A 19,201-nucleotide genomic window follows, 5' to 3' on the forward strand; every position below is an offset into this window, starting at 1 on the left:
GGTGATTCCAAGAATGGAGACCCAAGAAATTTCATTCGTTCGGATGAAAGTACGGCATACCATAATTACGGATATGATAAGTCTATACAAACGCCACCGCACCAATGAGCGGTACAAGCAGGAGAGCCGCCTGGGACCGACATATACAAAGAGAAGGGAGAAGAAGGAACTTCCACCTTTAGGAGTACAAATCGCGGTCGGCTGTGACAAGACAGAGGCAGCATTCTGATGATACACAAAACCCGAAGAAAACAAAATACAAGAAAAACTTCTTGATACAATCTCTGCTTTCAAATTTCAACAGAGAACGGACGAACCCTCCCTTAACAATAGCAATAGAGACAATCGGACTACTACTTCTGAAAGAACGGCTCAGACGAGCAAGCACGGCAGTCACTGGACGCTTGTTGCTCAAAAAAACAGCATCACTCTATCTTGCATCCTCTGACAAAAAAAATTCACAGGCTTAAAGACCTTTCCACGGTTAGCAGTAAGGGGTCAGGCTCTGAGAATGCGAACCCTCCGAAGGAAAAAGACGTCTGCAGACGGTAGAGAGGGTCATTCAGTCTTCCCTGTAAAGAAAGTTCACAAGCAAAGCAAGAATCCAAGATAATAACTAGTTAGCATGTTTTACTCGAAAGAATGCCTCATATACCCACGCTGCACACGCAATTAGCTGGACACGAGCTCTTCGACTCCGCACGAAGTATAGAAAGTCTACAAGCCCCAAAACGCTCGTCCGCACACACTGGGAGTGTCACCTGAGCTTAGTGCCAGGCTGAACAAAAACGAGGCAAGGTCTACACGTCACCCTCAATAGACACAACAGGAACACAGCTCACACGCTTCCGTCTCCAGCAGATAGATCGATAGCCCTTACCGTGTTTTGACCGCGCCGGCATCCAGGTGAACGGCCGGCTGTCCCTTTCCGCTGACAGCGCGCCCCATCCTTGGACGGTGGGGTCGTAGTTGTTGCCGGTCTAGAGCGCTTATTATTGTAGACACCTGGTTCTCGGGTTTCGTCTGCCGTGTAGCAGGCGCCATCACCTGCCCAATCGCCGCCATCATGAAAAATCGGTAGAGGGCCAGTTTTCTTCCTGGGGGGAACGGCCTCCAATTTTTCGCCTGTATCTGAAACAGGCAACGATGATCGCTTCCTTCGGAGTTTCTTGCGTAAGAATTCAGCGCTCACCTTCCTCTTAGGAATATAAGGCGTGATTCCGACATATTCCTTCTGCTGAATGATATCCGATAATTCAGGACGGACATTCACTCTAAAGCTACGTTCGAACCACCTCAGTCCAAGCGAGAAAGTGCTAATAATGAGGCAACAAAGAAAAACTACTGGGAAAGCTTCACAGATTAGAAATATAGCCCCAGTCGATATACCCCCTAGGTACTCCGTAGAATTCAGAACGAAAATCACAATGCAGGATATCAACCTGAATCAGAAAAGAACACAACAGAAACAAACAGAAAGAAACGTATACACTTAGGAAAGCTGAGTCTGCACTGAGACTACGCAAAAGGAAAGTTGTACATAGGTACGTCTTACTAGCCGAAAGGCTTGTCCTGCTGTTTATCGCTATTAGCATTTGTTCGTTCTCCGAAGGCCTGAACGTAATTTCGGCTACCGGCTGATCTGCGGCAACAATAGACCAGAGCGCTCCTCAGTAAAGGCGTGTCCAAAGAACGTTTCTCAGAGAGTGTGCCGACACAACGATCTCCTCGCCTCCTTCTACTCCCTCTTTGCAGGCAAGGATGCCGTGCCCGCAAAGAAATGATCCCGCTCTCAGACACCGAGTCACAAAAAGGCATGTGATGGAAACGGTCTACTAAGAAGGCCGCGTGATGGTGGTGTGTGTCAATTTGATGAGGTAGAACGGGTGCGCCCGCGACATGCAGCGCGGGGAAATTCATACAAGAGACGAGATTTACTGCTCAAGGAAAACCGCAGTCGTGCTGTTGGCTCGGAGCATGGTATGACGAAACTGAAGAAGCCACTGGAGAAAAAACATGACGACGAGAAACGAGAAGAAACGGGAGGTGGTACTCTTTTCGAAAAGAAAAAAAAAATGGAGACTTACGTGAGCGCCATACCCATGTAGATGGGAGTACACAGGTATGAAGAGTAAAGGAGGATATCCATGTTAGCCACAATGCAGTTCGTGATCATGATCACGGTCCCCACCAACCAGAGGTCGAACGGCTGAAGAGGACAAGACAAGAGACCAACATAGCATAATAAAGAGATCACCACAGACCCGCAAAAAGACTAACACTGTGTTCGGTAGAGGGGAGAAGATGCAGTCCGACACGTACTAACTCTACGGCTATCACTGCTCTTTTGTCCCGTGCGTTCACGAAAACGTATTTCGCATAACTATATACTGCCAGAAGAGGAACCGGCGTAGCACGTCAGCATGCCGCATAATCTTTTCTGATCATTCACCCTGAAGTCTGAGGTCCAAGGAAACGAAGATAAGGCGGGCGACTGCCTGTTCTCTCAGTAGAACAGGCACTAGGGGAGTGCGTACGCCGTGGAAAGATACATGGCAGTTACCATATTCTAAACAGATGAAACCAAGGAACCTGGAAAATGATGAAAAAGAAAACAGTTCAAGCTTGGTTGGGTTGCTGTTTTATCAAGTCGAAGCATGCAGATGCCACAACATCAAAAGCCGCAGAAACACTACGCGGACAAGGTAGTAACCGGGAAGAGAAAAACTGAGGTGTCCTCTCTCTTGAATAAGTCTCCGTACACTTTATCTGCGCAAAGTGTTGCGCAACAGAAACTGAGAAGGTCGACATAGATGCCTGGCACGCTTCGGAATCTGCTGCTGTGTGGAGGAGACGAAACGCGAGGAGAGCTTTCTTGGCTTACTCGGCCCCCGGGAAGAGGAACGACGGAGTAACCCAAACAGAAGGCGCAGACTATGAAGTTGATTGAGCCATGAAAGATACCACGAAAGATCCAAGAAAAAAACGACTTGGTATCCAAGAGGGCGTCCCTTTGCCCGGCGCGGTACAACTGCGGGTACTCCAGAGACAGACGGCGATCGACGTCTTGCTCGAAAATTCCATAAAATGTAATAGGAGTCTGGAGGCGTAATGAGTCCAACACACTCAACAAAGTCTAATGCACCGCAAAGTCCAACCGCGCCCCCAAGTGCACACATACACAGATGTCTCCTAGCCGCCACTTCCGCATAGAAACATCAAGTGATCCAGACACAGACATCATCGCTACTAAGGAGCCGTCCAGCACGCACAAAGGGTGATAACTGTATGATCCCCAGCGGAGTGGAATCCGCAGGTGTACGAGAATGAGGGATTAGCGCCAGTAAAAAATGACACACAGAGGGGTGCATCTCACGGCAGTAGAACACCGACAATATCGGTAGTTCCACCTGCAGATTACACTTTTATAACGGTCGATTACTCGTACTGGTGGCCTGTCCCCTCCGGACGCTCCGGTGTCTCTGGCAGTCCCTAGGAAAACATGTACATGCACATGCCATGGAATGACTGAGAGGTCAGCGGCCCCCTGTTCGTCCCGGTGTTTTTCACCAACAACCCAGTTCTCTTCAGGAAAAAAAAGATACCAAGATATATCATTCACCTCAGCAAAGCAGAGCCCAACTCGGAGTGCGGTCAAACCCTCTCCGCGGATAACAGAGACGAGGAACTTACTGAAGTAAGGCAGATGTTGTAAAACTGGTACAGAAATTCTGGGTAGAACTTCTGGCCAGAAAAAAGGCAATAGAAGCCGTAGAGAAACAGGGGGACTGTAAGAACTAAGTTCTTGTAGATAATGTACAAAACCAAAATCGCCACGCGTTGATAACACCACCGGCCATGCACAAGAAGTAAAGGTAAGAGGAGTCGAAACTGCGTCAAGCCAAAATCCGAACACTGCAAAAGCATCACACAAAGGCGCGAAGGACAAGGTGGGAAGTAGACATACTGCTATACCGAGAGAAGGAGAGACGTAGGCATATATATATATATATATATATATGGGAGAACGGCAGCTGGCTCGCCGCCCAGTGCACCGCCGGTTCGCATGAACTGACTGGCCCCTTAACATAGAAAGACGTCATTTGAAGAGCCAGCAGCATTCTTAGGGCTGAAGGTTTGATGTAGGGATCATGCCTGTTTGTGCCCTCCATCGAGCGTGTCGCGGAAACACGCTTGATCAGGTAGGCAACTCTCTGTGAGGATGGTGCCCACGGCAAACATGAAGAGAACTGAGAAGACCAGGAGAGAAAGCAAGGTGCACAAGCGCGCTGAAGAAAGGACGGTCCTACGAGAAACCCATGCTGAAAATCCAGCGCAGGAACGAGAGAAGGGCAGCAGCACGCAAAAGCCGCACAGCTGCATCTTGCGCAAAAAAACCGAGCTCGGCCTGTGGCCGAGAAGACGTGAAAAGGAAAGCGTGCCTTGTTGTGGCGCTCTTTGGCTCTAAAGTGGTCCCTCCACGACTGCTTACTACCTGTAAGCCACTAGTATGGTCCTCTTCCTGTCGTCTCACTAGCTATACCATCAACCACATTTGGCGATGAAAACTTACGTTGAACGCCTGGTTGCCTTCATTGCCTTTTATTCCAACACCAATATGGGCCCGAAGGATCATGTTGCAGTCGTTAGCCCCGTCTCCTATGGCAAGAGTGATTCTTCTCGTCGCTTTCTTCACCAGGTCTACCACAGTCCCCTGCGAGCACAGTGATCACAGTCCAGGCAAACAGCACTCTCTCCTGGTAACCACTCTAAGTGAACGGAGTGGGAAGCAACTCCGGCATATGATCATGTGCATGCTGTAATCACATCGATTTGGCTACGCACAGAGCTTAACACCAGGAGCAAACTCGAACGCTTGCAGAGCAACAACTCCGAGGTGGGTGAACAGGGGCCCCGTGAGTCGTGTAGTGCTACACGAGTGAGGTTGCTCAGAGAAACACTGAAGGGACTCGACACAGATAGCACTACGTCGCTCTATTGGACGAACAACCGGAGCGTGTAGAACTACCAAATTCCTGGTGAGTAGGCGCGACGAACAAGAAATGATTCACAGCGGATTTTAGCGTTTCCACACTTCTCCTGACTCCCCTTACCTTCTGATGAGGTGCCACTCGACAACAGATGACGGAGACACATGAACAACACAGGCGAATGAAGCGGCTCCGTCTCTGAGGGTCAGCCAACAAAAACGTCAGAGCCTCTCCATCCACAATGAGAGCTTCTGGAGGAGAAACAACATGTCTTGCCCGTTTTTGGTCCCGGAACGGGACGTAACCGTCCCCCAAGCTTGTCTCCCCATTCCCTGTCCTCCTCGGTCTCTCATCTCTCTCTGACGGACAACAAGTACCAGTCGAGTCGAGTTCCTTCTGATTTTCCACTGTCCCAGGTGTCATCAGGACACCGGCACCGTAGCGCTGTTGTACGGGATCCGCTTCAGCCACAACCTTTTCTTTCTGTGAATCTCCTTCGCTCCTTCCCGCGCAGCTTGTCCGTTCCCCCTTCACCGTGCGCACACCACCTGACACTCTCCCCTCCCGCTCTGAAGTGATGCTTCCACCTGGTTGTCCTTGTAAAGACTTTTCCGCACCAGTTGCTTCTGCAGAAGACACGCCTCCGGTCCCAAGAACACTTCTAGCAGCTTCAGCAGGCCGTCCCCCGTCCACGACTGTTCTGCGCCCGGTATTGTCGACACGCCCTTCAACAGGGTTTCCGACCGAAGGAATGCTGTCACTCCGAGGGCCACCACCAGTGCCGACGTCTCGTGATGGAGAGCCACTGCAGGACTGAACGGGCTGGTTTTGTCCTTCTGATTTGAAACCGGCTGAAACCGGAGGCCCCGGTGGTTCTATGTTGGTAGAAGAAGCACTGTTACTATATCGGCATAACAACGTTCTCGGGATTAGCGAACGCAGCGAGAGAAGGCGAGACAAGGGAGAACACGGCAATCTCTTCTCAACTGCGTCCAGATCGACCCTCAGTTGAGCTTCCAGTCGCTCGGAGTTCTGACTGTCCTTCTTCCACAGATACCGGGACAGGTGAGCGTCTCGGTGAATGAGAGAAGTCGCCACTCCTACGTTCAATGCGGTCTCTGTTTTGTCTCCACTGAGCATCCATACCTACGGCAAGACACCAAAAAATCGGCAACCACAAGGAGATGACGCGAACTTCTTCTGCGTCAGTCGAGTTGAGAAACTGGGTGGTGACTTGATGACACGAGAGGGGGAGGCTGCTTTGATGAAGCCGACAAGAGGGGGACAGTTCGTGCGGTTCCTTGGAGTTCTTCATCTCAAACCCTCGCCGGAGGCTTTGGTCTGTGTGGCATGTAAATGCAGAGGCCTCCTGTGTCCGACCTTGAAAACATCTCTTCTTTCGCAAATGGCTTCAGAGAAGAAAGCAACTAGCCCAATTAATACTGCAAGGATTCCTTTTCCCTCCTAGACTTACATGAATGCCAGCTTGACGCAATTTCGCAATAGTATCCGCAACTCCCTCTTGGAGTCGATCTTCTATGCCGGTGACGCCTTGGAGCTCCAGACTGACTTCGAGCTTCTCTGCCAAGCTGCGAACACGGCATGCAAGAACCATCCGGACAGCATCCAACGTCACCCAAAGAAGGAACGCGACAGTCACTGACTGTCATTGAGCCTATACAGGTCGGGCTGTGTTCGCGTCTCCGGAGCCCGGAAGGGTGCATGGAGCAGCACAAGACATCACTAACTCCTGCGGCGGGCGCAAGAAAAGACGCCGTCCTGCACTGTAAGAAGATCGTATGCCAACCCTGGCTACCCGTGTTGACTGAGCAGCTTCGTAACCTGTGGGCTGCATGAGTGTGGCAATACTTTTGGGTAAAATGCAGAGACACCATCTGCAGTAGCCCAGGTAGGTCCGCAATACAGACGTAGGCTTCGGCAACAGCCGCGCCTTCGTAAATCCATGTGTAGCCTCTCTAAGCACTTCCGGTAACTTATGACAATGACGCTGGTAGCGACGGTATATTTAAGTCCTCTACAGACTGGCACCTATTTTTTCTCCAGTGGATGAAACTCCTTGTAGCTTCCATGGCTCCTCCTGCAACAGAACACAAAGCTCTTATGGGAACTCACCCCAGAAGTCTGGACTGTTTGTCGCTCCCGCGGTCGAGTTCGACTGCCGAAAACTCCTCGTACCAGGCCGCAAATTCTGCTTCGTCCAGAACTCTCTTTGCTATGCAAAGAGTCCTGAGCCCTTCGGCCGCGTAGGCTTCCAGAGCATTTTCCATCCTTCGTCGGCACTGGAACTCTTCCTCATCTGCCAAGCCCGTCGTCTCCACTTGGCCAGTTCTGGCTGAGGTACCTGCGAGGGGCACGCCGGCCGCATCTACCTCGTTCCTCTCTGTGCGAGTGGTCGGCCTGATGTCCTCATTATTCCTGGCCGCTCGTGAATCTTCAGTGAAAGACTGGCGCTGTCCACTTGGCTTCCTAGCCTTCTCCAGCCGGTCTGGTGTCCCCTCTTGAGGCGGGCGTTTGGCTGCAGCTTCCTTCGGCTTTGCGCTCTTTTGTTTCTCAGTTTTGTCCAGTTCACTTTCCTTCGAAAAGTCCCTGGCCCCGGGTTCTTCGTCACAACCATGGTGAGTGGAGAGCCTTCGAAGCCTGGGCAAGATCACGACGTCGGCGCCTTTGCTGAACAGAACGATACGCTTCCTGCAGGCCGAAGAGTCTCCCGAGCGCTGACCTTCCGTCCGCCCTACTACACCCTGTTTTGAGTCTGCCTGTACAGCGATATGAGGGGGGTAACTGGGGTCGGCAGAAGCCTTCGGGGTACCAGCGGCTTGGGCAAGAGGCTCTGCTTGCGGCTGAGACGGGTGCTGTTTGGCCACCAGCCTACTTCCAGTCGTGCCTTGATGAGATCTCTTTCGCGTTACACTCTCCTCCTGCTTTGTGTAACTAGAGACACTTGGAGGAGCATGGGCATCACCTGCCATAGAGGCCCGTGCTGCGGTAGAGGAGGACGGGGGGGCACTTGCTCGCTCGTCTTCTCCAACGTTGGAGACGGAATTACCGGGTAGGCTGCTTGCACAGTCGTCCGCCGGGAGTGTCTGAGGGCATGGTGGACCCTTGGGCGTCTCCGACGAAGCGCCCGACGTAGGCAAGCTGTCTCCGGGCGCTTCGGAGATTTGACAGAGTACCGTTGACCGGCGGCGCGCGCTGTCGAAAGGGAAAGACGCCAGCACGTCAACATGTACTCGCCGGCCTAATACATTGAGCTCAACACCTCGCGAAGTGCGGTTGACGAACTCGACGCCGAAATGACGAGCCGCGCAAACGAAGGCCTTCTCGTCTGGACTGCTTGCAGAGTACCTGTGTCCTCACAGTGAAAAGAAAAACGAAGGGTATCAGAAGTCTGACCGAGTATGTGCTGGCTTTAGTTTCGGACCACATGGTATAAATGCAGACCAGGAGCTTCCGTCTTGCATGCAACACACTCAACGTTTTTTTCTTGGTATGCAGAGAAAAAACGAAGGTGCACTGGGCGTCTCTGAGCTGAATATCAATCAACAAGGTGGACATCCTCTGCGACCCGAGGCCGGGGGAGTTGCTTACAGCCAGCGCGACGCGGGAACAGGAACGAGGAAGGTGTTGAGACTCGTCAACCAAGGAGCTACATTGCTTACCTCACTTGGCCCTGGTTATTGGGCTCCGGTAGAACAGTGTGGTTGACGGAGAGATGAACGAAGAAGTCCACGATGTACGACTGCATGGGGTGCTCCGGGTCATTGAGATCTTCTCGGAGGCGCGGATCCGGCATATGAACGTGAGGGGCTCGCAGCTCAGTCCGGAGTGCGGGCCTTCTTGCTTCGACTTCTGTTAGAGAAAAAGAAGAGATAGCCGTCATTAGGATTTTAAAAACTCCGTCTCAGCACTTTCAAGCGATTTCCAGTGTCACTGTTCTGAGACTAGAGTTCTGCGCTTGCTAAACTGTATACCAGCCCGGAAAGTCCTTGCAGATAAAACACAAGGAGCTGTTCTGCAAAACCTGCATGCGCAACCGTACATCCCTTTGCAAGCGCTAGGTACCCACCCAAGACCTCCTTTTCCCCAAAGAAAGCAGTGAAACGCGGTCAGGCGCGAAACAGATCGGAGAGAAACCAACCAGGAGGGAGATTGTCCGGAGACGTGAGTCCTCCAGATTGTCCTGGTTGCGAATTACATGCGCTCCGTCCGTGGCCTCCGTCTCGCTCTGCGACGGCTGCCGCTACGTCCCCGTAGCGGACACCTATAGAAAGAGAAAAAGCACCAACGAACAATGGCCGACACCTCCGCTGAAGACTGTCAAGAAGTACTTGGAAGAGCTAAATCCGAAGAATTTCACAGAACGTACAAAGAGCCCGGTGGATCAAACGGGGGCACTGAAGAGTACCCAGTCGGGAAAACTCTGTAGAGCAGAAGCTGCATATCCATCCAGTCTTATACCGGCTGTCCCTGCGCCGCAGCTAACGACCTTCTACCGTCCCGATCATCTTCGCAACGTTGCACCGACATAGAGAGCGAGTCTGCCATACTCGCTTGAAATCAGTTCCTCGACTCGAACGTAAAAAATTTCCGAGTCTGCACGTACAACGCTGCTGATAGGACGTCCCTGTCAGGCCGTCAAATGAGGCTCTAAGCGACAAACTGCTCACCCCGAACGCAGCACTTTCTGAACTCCATGACATTTTCCGTCATCGTCCCAGTTTTGTCTGAGAAGACGTAGCCCACTTGTCCTAGTTCCTCATTCAGATCTGAAGTGCGTGCGACGATGGCTGACCCTTTCCTTGGTTCATCGTCCGAACAGACCGAAGACCCGCTGTCCGTATCCGAGTTTCCACACTCCTCATGTGACCTCTTCGCAAACCCCGGGCGCCAAGGAATACAGGGCCATATACGCCCCGTTGCTCCCCCCTGTGCTGCTTCCTCAGTCACTCTGTCCTCTTGTGGGAGTCCGAGTGCTCTTTCCCGCTTTCGACGGGCTTCTTCGTCCAGCGCAACTTGTTTTTTGGCTTCTCCTGTAGATGTGTGGTTCAGCCGCAAGGAACGTTTCATTCGCGAACCTCTGAAAGAGCTGAAGCTACGATCACCGGCCTCTTCTCCTCCAGGCTTTCGTTGTCGCGGAACTTCAGTGCCGCTGTCCCACACATTGACTGGACTACGTAGGGCCGTTTCTGTATTCGCGAGTTCATCTTCCACAGCACCTGGAACCCGCTCGCTGTCTGATTCCTCTTGCCCCTCACCAGCTGGTCTTAACGACGGATGTCTTCCCCCTGTTTCCACATTCCCGCTTGTCTCTTGCGAAGTGCACGGCGTCGATTCTGGCTTTTCCTTCTCTGCAGTCTTGGTGACTTGCGAAGAGAAACGGCCGCCCGTGTGGCAATCCGCCCCCCGCGTCGAATTCCTCTTGGCGGCCGCACCAAGAGAGAAAATAAAGGGAAAGCGATTCCTGGGTGCCAGAATCTCCTCACCGGGGGACGCTGTCTTCTTCCGCGGAGAAACGTCTCCTAGAGCTGGGACTGCTCCGTCGTGTTTTCCGTGAGACGGCGAACCCGGGAGACGAGAAGGCTGCGATGCCCATGACAAACGCTCCCTGTTGATGAAAGTAACCTGGATGGCTTTGACGAACGTGGTTTGAAGAACAAGCGAGACTGGAATGAGATTGGATGTAAGAACAATCCATGTAAAAAGGTTAACAATCCCTGGCGCAGCAAAGAGGAAAACAGCAGACACAGATACATACTCGGACCGGACACTCGGCATCACAGCCGAGAATCAACAGATGGCCTAGCTAGTAGTAGCCCCCCTGGGACATCGAAGCACAGACAATCCGGATTCGACCACAGCTTCTTTCCTAAGGACGAAGAGCGTCCGAGGGTCGCTCACTCTTTCTGTGGGAAAACGGAAACGGGATCTATCGCCACTGCGTACGATTGGGCTCCGCATTCGCAGTAAAAACGGAATACCCAGGAAGAGGGACCACGACAAAACATGAGACGCGTTATCAGGAGACGGCTCTTTCTGACTCCCTGGTGCCAATCGTCGGTTATGACACAAGGCTTTCAGCAAGAACAGTCCTTCTCCCATCAACTACTACGCTCTAACGGACGTCTCTACACCCGGACCGACTCACGAGCGGATGTCTGTTACATTCCCCTGAAACTAGCACGTCTGAAAAAAGCTTACAGTAGTGAAAGGATGCGCCAACCTCGCTGTGGCCTCCATCCAGGTATGTCAGATCACTCAAAGCGGCAGTTGGCGAGAGTCGCATCAAAGTGCTTGCCAGCGCCGAGGCGGCACAAAGAACCAGTTGAATCAACGCGAGACCGAGAATCATATGACCTGTCAACCTTTCCACGCGAGAAACCTTCGCTCTAGGGCGACCTGAATTCTGAGAGAGTACAATGCACGGATAGAGGAGGAAGCCAGCCACAGAGCCGCAAGCTAATCACGAAGTACCCCATCGAAAAGCCACCGCACCCTGGAAAGACCGCCAACACATATCTCTCTATTGTGCGCCACACGCTGAATTTTCAACTACTGATTGCGTATGTCTAAAACAAGTTCGTCGCTTCGGCACCAGACGCGGCGAACGACAGGAAAGAAACGGCCCGGTCAAGCCGCAGAAGTGCGGACACCGTATGCCGCCTTCTCGAAGAGACCCAGCTCCGGCAGCTCACAGAACGAAAACGATCTCTAGAAGCCGTTTCGTGCTCAGAAGCTGTAACTCAAACATACAGTATGGACACCCTCAAGGGACACGCCTCACTCACCATTTGAATTTTTGTTTGTCGCCCCGTGTATAAAACTAGTCCAACAACCCACTCCGTATTTCTGAGTCTGCAACCCCTAAGAAGAAGCTGCTGAAGACCTAGCGGCATTTTCTTCTCGCAGACCGAGACCGGAGAACAGTCATTTCGGCCAGCCGCACTCAGTCCTGTTGCATCACGTCCACCGGGGTCGTTACGAAGCTGCCCTTCCGCATCCTGAATACTCCGCGCGATAGGAGCTTCGTCGAACCTCTGGCCTGATTCGCTTCCTGTCCCGACATCCCCGTCAGCGATCCCCTTGTCTCTGTTGTGTTCCTCGCCGCTTTCTCGTACCTGTGCTACCGGCTCTTCGCCTGCTTGGGAGCCATCGGCTGTCCCGCAGCGCAGTTTGCTGGCACGCCCCGAGGACAGACTGCCCCTTGATAGTGGGCACTCATTCTGTTTTTCGCATTGAGGCCGAAAGTGCAACACTCCGTCAAATGCATGTAGATTGCTGTCGGGTGCGTCACAGGAAACAAAACCTCCACCATGCCTGACTTTCTGTAAGGCTGTTGGTAGATCACAACCAAGCCAGCTCAGACAATCTTTGGGGATCTGCTTCACCTTCAGATTCGTTTCTCCATCCAGGCTTGCAGTTTCAACGAACGCAATACCGTGGCGATCTGAGGAACCGAGGAGCAGAATGTCTGCCGGGACGAATTCGTTCCGCAGACAGACAACCAGATCTCCTACACGCAGATCCTTCCACTGGCACTGCACGACTCCCAGCGAAGACATACTTTCCGCCACACCTCCGGGACCCGGGACGTCAGTGGAGTCTAAGCTCCCTTTACTCAGTGGTTTGCTGCTGTCCGAAGACAGCGGCGAACGGGGTGACGGGTGAGATGGTAACAAGGAGGGAGACGCCAACTCTGCAGCGCAGCTTTTTCCGACGGAGAGGACAGATCTGCCGCTTCGAGATACACCATCTCGTTCCAACGCGTTCAACGGCTTTGACAGAGGTGACGCGGTTAGCTGGAGGCAGTCCTGCTCTGTCTTCTGATTGGGGAGATTCTCCAAGAGTCCGTTCGCAAACTCATCGCTACGGGCCGGAGACTTTGAACTTGCCCCTCTGCTATCCGCTCCTCCATCTGCCATACCATCTCCTCTTGCCGATGCCCGTTCTCGGGGGGCGACGAGGCGAGCTGACGAGATGTCCAAGCTTCTTCTTCGGTTGCGACACGCGCCGCACGCGAAGAGACAAAGCAGAAACCGCCGGAGCTTTCCAGTACGCCCGGGTTCCTCGGTCCCGTTGCAGTCCGGTGGAATGACGTAGCAAGCCTGCAAAAACAAGAGAACGTGCTTCACTCAACGCGCCTACTCTCGCCATGAATCCTCGTGTCCGTTCACCCTTGTCGTGCTCATCCGACACCCTCCCGCGGTAGCTGGCGGGGCAAAGGGACTCGGGCAAGGACACCAAGCGCATCCGATCACGCTACCTGTCAATTCACCTTCCTGTAATGCTTGGCTCTGTGCACACACTGGCGAGGACAAATACTTGTTCGGACGCGCCTCCCCACACGCGCGAACCATGGCCGCCATTGCGCTGCCCTGTCTGGCTGGCTCGGTTGACGCACAAGACCCGATATCACAGCAGCGCTCTTAAACGAACGCTCTGTTTCCCACCCGCTTACGATACCCGCAGCGATCGCCGCGGGCAGAAGTTCGTAAACAAGAATACCTCCCGAACGAGCTGCCCGAGGCAAAGAGTGCGAGCTCAGTAACCGAGAGGACCTCCACAGCTAGGACATCTGTCATTCCACCAGAAAACGGGCATAGACCAAGAATTGCTTCTTCTTCACGGACCAAAAAAGACACCGTCTACCTGTCACTACGAACAAGAACAGCTGCTAATGTCCTGGCGGTCCAGCAAACTTGCCTGAGCATTTTCAATATCGTCCGACTTATGCCGTTGTGAATCCTCGACAGCGTCTTTGATGGCGTTGCAGACCAGAACGACTGTCAAAGGAGCGCTGATGGTAGGCACTCCTGCCGTAGCGGAAATCTGTACCAATAAATTCACAAAGGCACCCAGACTGCAGGGTGGAACGCCTTCGAGAACGCGTGTTCCAAACGCTGTGCGGGCACACTTATGCAGAGTAAGTCGCGACGAAAGAGAGAGGACTTGAAACCACACCGGGAGGCCAGGAGTTTGAAAATCCTTTTGATCCTATATAGGCAAATTACATATACATACGTCACACAAGAGCGCACACTCGAATCAAAAGCAAGAGCATTGTCACCACGCAATAGGGTCAAGGCTTGAGTGCACAGGCGTTTCTGGCCTGCGCTCGCCGAATTCTCCCTCCACACGCACTGTCCGGCAGCCGTTGACTGTCTTTCGAAAGAGATCACGATCGGCGCGAGACTCCCATTTTGAGCCGTGAATAAATAAAGGAGTGTGCCTCGACAGCTAGATCCTGAGAGGTCCACCAGTGTTGGGGGGGCAAAGAAGTAAAGAAAAGGAACAACCGTCACTTACTTGGGGAATACACTGTAGAAAGCCGATGAAGAAAAAGTAAATGTTGGACGCGCGGTGAAGCTGCTCCCAGAAATTCTTGAAAGGAAAGTTCCATACGGTGTACTTGGACGTGACTACCTCATTGCTGCAGGACGGGTATGGCTGAGGAGAGTTCAAGTTGACTCTCCACTCCGTCGGGGCACTACTGTACAGGAAGCACACAGCAGCTTACTCAAACAGACGCTCGTCACACCGGTGAAATGAGACACGGCGCGACCGAACTACTTGTAATCTTGGCGTCTCCCACACCGTTTGCTGCCGTCATACATCTTTACGACGCCGGAGCTCGACGTTCTAGGAAGGTGAGGGTCGGACAGAAATGTCGCTCCTTCGCCTTGAACGACCAAGGGGTGGACACAGAACGCGGCCTTTGCCCAAGGAGGGAGAACTACAAGTCGCCGCCGGTGATGGACAAATACAGACACCGGGAAGTGGGCTGCAGGAAGACACTGCACTGTACTTCAGTAACAACAGACGCGACTTACCTTCTCTTTTCTGATCGCCACAGCGACCCAAGTGAAACTCCCAGCATCGTTGTGCCAGGCCATGTTCCCCCTAAAGCCGGTCTCGGAGAGACAGACCCGTTTAAACGTGAATGTAAGAGCCGGAGCGCCGCAACCTAGTCCCTGCTGAAGCAAGCAGTGGTATGTACTGAAACCGACCTATTTCCTTCTTCACGCCTGATGCACTCTTGAGAAGAAATGGACTGACATTTCCAGAATCCCCAACACCCGTCCCGTGATTTTGGCCGGCTGTCACGTCGTAGCGTTCTGCACCTTGGAGACAGGTTCCGTATTCCCTGAGCCGGACTGACTCGAACGGTGGTATACACAGACGGCTGGACTTTTATGAAGAGTAAGGGAAACGCCTCTGTCGCCCTCGCTAGTGTCTGCGGGCACTTGTGTCTCTGAAGCGCCTTAATCACGGGATGCAGTGGCGGAGCGGCCCCACAGGACCTGTACGGACATATACCTGGATCCGCAGTGCCATGGTCATAACTGTCCCAACGGCACTGCGTCCGAACAAAGTGAAAACAGATCGACTCCAGTGAGGGAAATGGCCTCCACGTCTTGTGTCGCAGATCTCCTCTACTCCGCGGCCACCTCCCTGGAGAGCCTGCCAGCTCTCGGAAACACCCGTTTTAGACCTGGAAAGAAGATGTACGCAAAACAGGCGTGCTTTTACACGCTAAGGGGGCTAGTGTCCTTACAAACAACGTTAGCTGAAAAGTGTGGCTGGGGTTTCACCACAGCGTCAACCTGCCTGTCCTTGAACAGCGGCCCCCGGTTCGAAAATTGAGGGGCAGCTGGCGAAAACCGAGAAGGGCAGAGAGCTGGCGCAGTCCGCCACCAGACCAGACATCCAACTAAAAGGCATGTGAGGCGCGGGACACTTGAACACAAAATATGAAACCCCACGGTCCCCTAGAAGCCGACTGACTGTTCGGCCCGCTAGTCAGAACTGACAAAGGAACTTTCCCCGTAGACGGAAATCCGTGCTCGACTGTTTAGAGAATCCGCGCACGCATGCCCCCCTAAGATGATAAGCGACCAAGATCAGAAGTAGAGGCCTTATAGTCCTATTCACTAAGAGCCGGCCAATGGAAGTGAACGCCGAAAAGAACAACGGTCAGGGACTCAAGCTCGCCACCGATGAATTTCGTGTACGGCATGCGGAAAAACCCCCTACCCGTGCCAAAGGGGGGGACAAAAGACCGCACGAATAGCGCAAATGCATGCGGGAACTTCGACGCAGGACATGTGGGTAAAGTCATGGGAATGCTCAGAATGAATGGAAATAGTTACTCGTAACAGCAAATTCGCTTTGCCGGAGAAGCGATAATCCATGACAGGGCGAGACGAGACAACAGGCGCTGAGCTTCAGCAAAGTGCGCAGTCTGCTAACTGCGCGCAGTGCGCAGGCGGTGACAAAAGGTGTCAGACTCACACGAGATACACCCACAGAACGGTCATCAGCTTACGATACATCGAGAGAAGCGTCATGAACTGCCAACGTTTGAAGATTCGATGCCGACAAGGCAACAACACGACAGTTGCATGCGTCCGCAGAACGAGGAGCAGGACCTCGCACAGAGGAAGAAACAGCGATACGAAGGTCGTTCTTGCTGTATTGTGGACGAGTTACAGCACCGCGGTGATTGAAATCAGTGCCGCGCTTGCACCTCTGTCTCGCCACAGCATCGCTATATCTCCGGTTCTCTGTTTATCTGTCCCTCATCTCCGCGAAATGAAGGAATGTGGGGCGACGGGAGGCTCGTGGCATTCGAGAAGTGTCTACACTCGGTCCGTGTCCCCGGGGTTGTCTGACGGCAGCATTGATCGGAGGACGAGGCATATGAACTCAGCTACAGGTAGCGGCTATGACGCGTGCGGCCTTGCAGTCCCACCGGACAAGTGACCATAGCTGACACTCCAACTCTCTCCCAACGGAAAAAACCAGGCAGCTGTCACGGAAACGTCGCGTATGCCTGGCGGAGAGAACGCGGACTGGGAGTAGAAACTGGTTTGGCTAACGTTGCCTGCGGAGATGTGGTTGAGTGCTTCCGTGACCGTGTGACGCGTGTAGTTCGCTGGAGCGTAAGCGTTCCCAGGGGTGCCTCTATTGTGGCATACACGGCGTCACGAGAGTGCATCACTAAGCGAATGAGTGCCGAGCGTCCCGGCAAACCTTGTTCTACGCACGTTTCGCCGCCAGAGGGGCCAATGACAGTATGGCGACACAAGACTCCTGACCATGTAGGGCTAGCGCGAACCGGCTGCGGACCTCGTAGTGTGCCGGCGGCTCAAAGGGCGACCACAACTGTGCTGGGGCTCTCCGGCTGCGGAGACGCTCCATGACATGCAGAACAGACAGCGGGTGAGTGCCTGAGTGTCTGGGTCCGCACAGACGCGAGCGATTCTTCGCCCGGGCGCCGAGATTCCCGACGGCGGGAGTGTGGGAGAAGACAGGACACAAAACTGACAACAGGCGTGATTTTAGTCCTGACTGTGTCCGCGCACAGTCTGGCATATCGTGACAAGAAGCAAGTGCTGAACGGAGGTCCACAGCAGCCGCTCACTCACGGAAAAGACGGTGACTGGGAGAGCGGGCGCGAAACTTCCCACGCCCCCCCTCCACGAGTTTCGAGACTTTGTCGAAGAGTCTTCTTGCATGCGTAGAGGGTTTCTGAGTTTCTAGCTCCAGCAGCTAGCTCTGCGTGGCAAGCGCACGCTGGCGGACTTTGCTGAGGTGCTCCTAGGCCCGTGACAGCGCGCAGAGCAGGTAGGATGTATGCAACACCGGTCGAACACACACGCGGAGGCACAAATTGGAATGCCGAAGCACTTCAAAGTAGGATTCCATTTTGAGCAGCACACAGTAGACGTGGGGGTATGAGTATGAATTCCAGTCCAGTGGATGTACCTCGGTCTCGGCCTGAACCCACTCATGGCCCCTTTCTGGGGTGGAGGCACCGTCTCCGGCCGCCGGGGTGTGCATGTAGTAAGGGCCTCTACTGGCGGGAGTATAAGGGACAGGCGCTGTACTGGACTTCGTACGCGGGACCAGCAGCCGCTTTCGTGACAGTAGTCTTTCAGGCCTGTGGCCTATCTTGGCATTAACGTGGGGTCAGCAATGTGATACGGGCAGTGTAGCCCGTAAGCGCTCTAGCGCACGGGTGGCAAGGTCAGGCCCACAGTTTCGCAGCACAAGTAGCTTCGTTCCTGGGGCTTTACCATGAGCTCAGATCACGACGCGTTTCCAGGGGAGTCTTCTGCGTGGCTCCTGCTTCTCTGCTAGCGCGTGCTAGAATGCGAGCAATAGCTGGAGATCCTCAGTCCCAACAATTGCATCTGCTGCGCCCACAGCTACACCGGCCCAATCGAAGCTCACTCTCCCCCTTGTCACCCTGCAGCGGTGTGCTTTCCCGCTTTTGCCGCGATCCCTTAGACGGAGCACTCAGGGTCCGCAGAGAGCAAAGCACTCTAGACTATACGAATGTCATGGGGGAGCGCTAAAAGTCTGTCGCGAACTTTTTCAGCTGGTGTAGTGTGCTACGGAGCTTAAGCGCCGGGCGAGGTGTGGCGGAATCGCCATCTGGTTCACTCGCAGCGGCAGTGGAGTAGTTTCGCTTTTGTCCGCTCACGGCGGAGTGCAGGACACAGAAAGTCTACAGTCTTTGTGTGGTGAAACAGCGACAAGGCCCGCCCAAGTGCATCAGTAGCGCATGGCTGATCTTTGTCAGGAATGGCGGCCTTTGTCCAGCGGACGCGGGTCCGTGGGCAGACACACGGAGTACCGTCGGTTCCGCGGCCGAAACATCACTACTGGTGACAGTACACGAAAGTGAAACAGGACTCAGGTCTTGTTCAAGAAACTGCCATGCCGTAGCCTCTGGACTGCCTACTGCCGACACCTGCCAGCCCGATTTTTGACCCGCTCGAGTCCGTGAAAGCAGGCGAAGATTGTACTTGATGTTGTCGACCGTCCGCAGTCTCCTGCCTTCAAATTTGCCTCTGACGCGACTCCGGTTGCTCCGTTCCCCTTGCATGCTACGAATGGAACGTGCAAGTACAGCTTTGAAGCTAGGGCGCCGTGCCAACACAACCAACTTCAGTACGGCTTCGGACCCGCATTTTGTTCGAGACTGGAAGAGGGCACGGTGGGAGTGATAGTCCAGGCCCTGCGCTACACTACGGTTGCAGACGGACAAAACGTAACGAGAGCCACCCTCTCGAGGCGAAGGTTTGTGGGAGGGCCCCCCGCGTCGAGTTGAGAGACAAAACACGTGCTGCGTAGTGAAGTACATTTCCGTAGGCATGTTCACGTACACCATTACCAAACCAGCG

The 19,201-nt window shown here is 53.5% G+C and overlaps 1 protein-coding gene across 1 annotated transcript; it reads right to left on the reverse strand.

Moving 5' to 3' along the window:
- Positions 1-12: 12 nt before the first annotated feature.
- CSUI_004461 (phospholipid-translocating p-type flippase subfamily protein) lies at positions 13-16,356 on the reverse strand. Its single transcript, XM_068064652.1, has 16 exons — positions 14,840-16,356; positions 14,316-14,499; positions 13,713-13,838; positions 11,798-13,114; positions 11,211-11,415; positions 9,680-10,726; positions 8,672-9,273; positions 7,125-8,357; positions 6,466-6,580; positions 5,115-6,137; positions 4,574-4,714; positions 3,694-3,915; positions 2,885-3,100; positions 2,088-2,209; positions 881-1,442; positions 13-572 (listed from the first exon to the last, which is right to left on the reverse strand). The coding sequence occupies exons 7-16, from the start codon at positions 8,890-8,892 to the stop codon at positions 459-461; spliced, it is 3,969 nt and encodes a 1,322-aa protein (XP_067923381.1). The 5' UTR covers positions 8,893-9,273; positions 9,680-10,726; positions 11,211-11,415; positions 11,798-13,114; positions 13,713-13,838; positions 14,316-14,499; positions 14,840-16,356; the 3' UTR covers positions 13-458.
- Between the last annotated feature and the right edge of the window lie 2,845 nt (positions 16,357-19,201).

The sequence above is a fragment of the Cystoisospora suis genome (assembly GCF_002600585.1).
Source record: "Cystoisospora suis strain Wien I chromosome Unknown contig_2080, whole genome shotgun sequence".
NCBI lineage: Eukaryota > Apicomplexa > Conoidasida > Eucoccidiorida > Sarcocystidae > Cystoisospora > Cystoisospora suis.

Excerpts from the sequence above, each read along its gene's own strand:
- CSUI_004461 (XM_068064652.1), bottom strand. The coding sequence starts at position 8,892 with ATGACGGCTATCTCTTCTTTTTCTCTAACAGAAGTCGAAGCAAGAAGG. Across the intron at positions 4,715-5,114 it reads GAGTGGCACCTCATCAGAAG|GGGACTGTGGTAGACCTGGT; the intron begins GTAAGGGGAGTC and ends CTGTGCTCGCAG. Across the intron at positions 573-880 it reads GCCGGCGCGGTCAAAACACG|GGAAGACTGAATGACCCTCT; the intron begins GTAAGGGCTATC and ends CTTTCTTTACAG.